General features: G+C 54.5%; 1 protein-coding gene across 3 annotated transcripts in view; it reads right to left on the bottom strand.

Moving 5' to 3' along the window:
• KLF11 (Kruppel like factor 11) overlaps positions 1-4,931 on the bottom strand; it is a 10,207-nt gene extending 5,276 nt beyond the window's left edge. For 2 of the 3 annotated variants that reach the window (XM_023511884.1, XM_012803790.2), the window contains exons 1-3: positions 4,741-4,931; positions 2,761-3,030; positions 947-1,913 (exon numbers count right to left, since the gene is read on the bottom strand). In XM_023511884.1, the coding sequence (XP_023367652.1) occupies positions 947-1,913; positions 2,761-3,030; positions 4,741-4,782 (1,279 nt within the window). In that variant the 5' untranslated portion in view covers positions 4,783-4,931. Of the gene's footprint in view, positions 1-946; positions 1,914-2,760; positions 3,031-4,058; positions 4,131-4,740 lie in introns of those variants that run through there. The other variant, XM_012803791.2, reaches the window with a different exon arrangement.
• Positions 4,932-5,397: the final 466 nt, after the last annotated feature.

The following is a 5,397-nucleotide window of genomic DNA, read 5'->3' as shown; positions in this document are numbered from 1 at the left end:
CTGAGACAGAGCCTCAAGCTGTCACCCTAGGTAGAGTGCCATGGCATCCCAGCTCACAGCAACCTCCAACTCCTGGCTCAAGCGATTCTCTTGCCTGAGTGTCCCAGGTAGCTGGGGCTACAGTTGCCCGCCATAACACCCAGCTATTTTTTGGTTGCAGCCATCATTGTTGTTTTACAGGCCTGGGCTAGATTCAAACCCACCAGCTCAGGTGTATGTGGCTGGCCCCTTAGCCGCTTGAGCCACAGGTGCCAAGCCAGAAGAATATATTCTTGAAGATAACAAAACACTCATTCAAAATATTCTAGAATCTGAACTTTTATGTATTTATTAGTTTAGACAAGACTAAGCATGAGATGTCAACTGCAGTGGGAACAGAAGAGGGCACTGTGAGTCACCTTAAAAGCTATCAAAGGACCCAGATCATGGATCTGCACTGCTTTTTATCTCTGGGGGGTGAGCAGCTGGCCACTCTGTTTAAAAACTATGATGGTGGCTCGGTGCCTATAGCACAGTGGTAATGGTGCCTGCCACATGCACCAAGGCTGCGGGTTTGAACCCAGCCCAGGCCAGCTAAACAACAATGAAAACTACAACAAAAAAATAGCCGGGCATTGTGGCAGGCTCCTGCAGTCCCAGCTATTCAGGAGGCTGAGGCAAGAGAATCACTTAAGCCCAAGAGTTTGAGGTTGCTGTGAGCTATGATGCCACAGCACTCTGATGGTGTGTCTCAAAAAAACCCACAAAAACCTGAACTATCATAGTTGTTCTAGTAATAACCCAACCCCTACAAGATCGTGAGGACTCTAAACCAAAGAGAAATCACACTTCCACCTACCCTGGGGTCCTCATACTTCCCTCCCAGGCTCAAAGGTGGCTCAAAGTGCGCTTCCTCACCACAGGCGCTGAATACCCAATACCGTCCCTTGCCCCAGTACCTACTTACCTGTGTGAGTACGAAGATGAGCCTTGAGGTGGGAACTTTTGAAGTAGGTCTTCCGGCAGCCTGGGAAGCTGCAAATATAATTCCTCCTTCGAGAAAAGTCTACCTGAGGGGCACAATTTTGGTTGGAGGCAATGAACACTGGAGCAGGGGCAAGGGGCAACAACTTGGTATTCCCAATAGCCATGATGCTGGCAGAGGTGGCAGGCTGAGGGAGCGCTCCTGGGGGCAGAACCAGCATGACAGCTCCCTGAGGCACAGGAGGTCCCACCAGCACAGGTGGAGGCACCGGAGCAGCCTGGGGTAGTATGGATTTGACAGTCCCCCCAGACAATTGTGGAGGGGGCTTCAAAAAAGTTGATAACATGCCACTTTGTCCAGTTACAGGGATCATTTGGCAAAGAACAGGAGGACTGGGGACAGGGACAGAGATGAGAGGGGTGGTTTTCCTTGGCAAGTCATTTTCATAATTCTTTGGTGAGCAGGTCTGAACTTCAACAGGCCACCCTGCCTGCTGGCCTTTGTCAGTGGGGAGCAGGCTCCCAGACTTGTGCAAACAAGGCTGACAGGACACTGAGTTAGTGCTGAGTAAACCATCTGTGAGGCCTGAGTTCTGCAAAGTGTCAAAATGTCCCAGAAACTGTGCTTCTCCTTCTCTGTTGTCAGAAAGTTGTTGTTCTGAAGTCTGAATAGTAGGAAAGTGGATGGGAAGAGGAGTCTCCCCAGTGTGTCGGATCACACTGGTCACCATGGCTCTGCAGGGGGGGCCAGGGGCTGGCTCTAGTGGCTCTGGCTTCAAACCTGGCAAGCCCCTTTCCACCCTCCTGCTCAGCACTCTGGCTGCAAAAGCAGAGGACGGGGGCATGGCCATGACTTTGCGTACTTGTACTTTGGAATCAGTTGCTTGGGAAGAAACAGGTATCCCTGTTGATGGTTCCACGAGATCAGGGCTCTGAGGAGGAGTTATGCACTTAAAAAGAAAAGTACCATGTGAAAAGGTCATTTTGGTTAAATTTTAAAAGAGACTCGATTGATCACATTGACCCCAATACATTTAAAAGAAGCATTTAGAGGAGACTGGTCTAAGCCTGCTCTGAACTCCTCAGTAGAACAGCCCAATGCCATGGAATTCAGAGGGGCTCCCAGCAGCCAGGTCCACAATCCTGCCACTCTGTCTGCCACCCACAGTCCCTTCTCAGCTCTCTCTAGATAAGCTTTCTACACTCTTCTTGCAGTGCAAGCTTCCAGACCAGGACAATCACATCATAATTTTCATTATTAGCAACATCTAGCCCTCAACTTCTCTAAGCTGAGAAACAGTTTCTCTATGCACTTTCACAGCTGCAGCAGATTTAAAAAAAAAAAAAGGCAAAAAATAGTGATTTACAGCGCTCAACTCACACAAGAAGTTAGAATGCCACAGGAAGGCAGAGGTGCCACCCAGCTAAGGCTGAGGTCACAGCACAGGCTTTCTCCAGCTGCCACCCACATACCCTGATCCTAGACTTGAGTCTTGGGAGAATCTCAACCCCCAACCCAAGGTCCCCCAAGACATGAGTAAATTTCACTTTCTCTACCAATCTGTAGACTTCATCCTAAGCACAGCCAGTGAGAAGCTGTGAGAAGAGTACATTTTCAAGAGATCAGGACGGAGTCTTCACCCCTTCAGACCCACGAAAAGGGAGGGTATACAACTTACTTGCTAACATCCTAGGTGACTCTTCCACAAGTTCTTGAAGAACTTTGTGAGGAACACCTTTATTTAAGCTACTCTAATTATTTCACAAACATGCTCCTCTATACCCCCCTCCTCTTACCAGAGTTGATAAAGAATGGAAGTCCTTTGGTAGCTCAGGTGCAGAGGCATCCACATGCACAGTGGTGGTGACATCCCCAGAGTCAGAGACAGGTGTGAGGGGTCTTATCTTTAATAAGTCACCTTTCTGGGATCTTTGACCCCATGAGCTCATACAAACAAGAGCCTCAACAGCTTCGATGTCTGTCTGCTCCAAGATGCTGCACGAAGACCTCTCACTATCATGCCGCTTCCTCTCCAGGATTGACTCATATATGTCCATGATGTCAACCTAAGGGCAACACAGTGGCTTCTCAGTGCAGGGGAGAAACAGGAAGGGTAGCCCGCACTGGGTACATAAATGCACACACCAGGAGCCTGTACTGTGCAGGTAATGCACGGGCAATAATATTCCACACACAACAGCTGTGTTCTAGTAAAAGATGTAAAGGAACACTGATGCCAACTTTGCTTTCAAGCCAACATTCTGAAGACTGACCTTAGCTAAAAAGCAACTGTCACTAAAAACCCTGACTCTTAAAAAAAAGTTACTAAGTTCATGTTTTTCTTGGGTAAATGATTAATAAGACTTTAACTCCAGAGGGATAAGCCAAGTGGCCAGTGAGAAGCGGCTGTACAGGAAGGATGAGCTGACACTGAGGCCATCTAACAGGTCTGCCGGTGAGTAAACGCCTCTGAAAATGGCTCTCTTGAGTTGGCAAAGCCACCACAGTAGTGTCCCTACAGAAGATGCTTTTCAGAAACTCTCCGGGGCATTCACCCCACCCAAATCAGCACGTTGCCACCGGCTCAACTCTAAGGGCTCCAGGAAGTAGATCCCACAGCAATTTAGCTTGTTCCTGCCACAGATTCAGGAACATTAAGTCACTTGCTACTGCTCCGAAGACAGTAGGGGATAACAGAGTCTAAGATCGGCCACAACCCAGGTGCGAGATCACTTTCCAGTGCACTGCACCATCTCTAAGTGGGAGGAGGGATGCAAATGGAATTAACCTATTTTTTCCAAAATAAAGTCTACAAGGACATACATTTTCACTTAATTTACCGAATCATCAAAACTTCCTGTCTGCCCATATTCCGCTCAAACCATATGACTAAAGAAAAAGACCCTTATAAATGCCACTCTGCCCAGTTTCTCTGTTCGCCAGCCGGCTACACTATGCCGACTGTGAAGTCACAACGCGGACCACTCAGGCCGCCAGGGAAAGGGGCACCGCCGGCTTCGCCCCGTTATCCCCAGAGTGTAACAGCACATGCATTAAAGGCCGCCGGGCCCCGCTCCGGCCCTTCGCTACTCACGTGCCACGACGACCCCGCTCAGCCCTAATCTACACCGCCTCCTCTCCGCAAGCCCCAAGTCCCTAGGCGTAGGGACGCTGCCTACGCGTGCAGCGTTCCCGCCAGCCAACCTCGCCCCGCCCCAGCCCTCGCGCTCCCCTCCCCGTCCATGTGCTGCGTTCCCGCCAGCAGCCCTTACCCCACGCCTCCTCCCACCCCGTCCTTGCCCCGCCCTAACAGCACCCGCGCCTTCCCGCCCGGCCCTTGCCCCGCCTCTGCCCCGCCCTCACAGCATCCGCCCCGCCTTCCCACCCCGTTCTTGCTCCGCCCCCAAACCTTGCCCCGCCCACACCGTCCGCGTGCCGCCTTCCCGCCAGACGCGCCCCCGCCCAACGGCCGCCCTCCGCACAGGACCAAGGTGACGTCATGGCTGGAAATAGCCCCGGGGAGGGCAGGGCGGGGCAGGGCGGGGCCGCCGCTGGAGAACAAGACAAAGCTGCATTTCCAGAGGCGTGGGGCATACGCCCCCCACCCCACCTCGGCCTGACCCCGCACGGCCGCCGCCTTGTCCGTACCCCGAGCTTGCCCGGATTCCCGGTGCGGCCGCAGCAAGGCCCACACATGGTCCGTCGGTGCCGACTCCGCCAATGCGGCGCGCCCTCGCTCAGGCGGGCGCCCCACCCGTGCCAGTGCCACTACTCACCGCGCGCGCGTCGCCCAGGCCAGCGGAGCCCGGCCCGTGCATGGTGCAGGCAGTCAAGAGGCAACAAAACAGGTGCGATGTGTGAGCTCCGCGCACTGCAGCGGCCGCACGTGCGCGGCGAGCGGCAGTAACCCAGAGCTCCTGCGGCCGGCGCGCGCCTCCGCCCGCCCGCGCGGCTCTGCCCCGGCGCGGCCCTCGCGGCGCGGGAGGGGCGGGGCTGCCGCGGAGGGAGCGGCCGCACGGGGGTGGAGCTCGAAGGCAAACCAAAATAGACCGCTCCCCTCAGGGGTGGGGCCGGTTACCACTAGCCAATCCGTGACTGGCCCGTGCGCAGCCGGCCAATGGGCGCCACAGGGGGCCGCATGATCTGAGCCTGGTCGCGGCGTGATCCCGCCGAGCGGGATGCGGCACGTGTTTTGGTCAGGGCGAGGGGGCGGGGCCTGAAGCCCTGGAAAGTAGGGGAAAGGTCCCGGCGGCCGCGCGGCTGCGGCATGGAGGGGGCGGTGCTGCTGCGTCCAGGGAAGTCCTAGGGTCCAGGCTGTGAATGGGCTGTCTCCGCTGGGGAGGAGGACTGCTCTTAAAGGGGTCCCCTGCATATGGCCGAAGCTCAGGGCTCCAAGAGTGAATCCGCCGAAGCTCAGGGCTCCAAGAGTGAAT

This window comes from Otolemur garnettii, unplaced genomic scaffold (genome assembly GCF_000181295.1).
Source record: "Otolemur garnettii isolate 467f Iridium unplaced genomic scaffold, OtoGar3 scaffold00022, whole genome shotgun sequence".
In the NCBI taxonomy this organism is placed as follows: domain Eukaryota; kingdom Metazoa; phylum Chordata; class Mammalia; order Primates; family Galagidae; genus Otolemur; species Otolemur garnettii.
The sequence above is the reverse complement of the archived record's forward strand: the minus strand, read 5'-3'. Positions and strand labels throughout refer to the sequence as shown.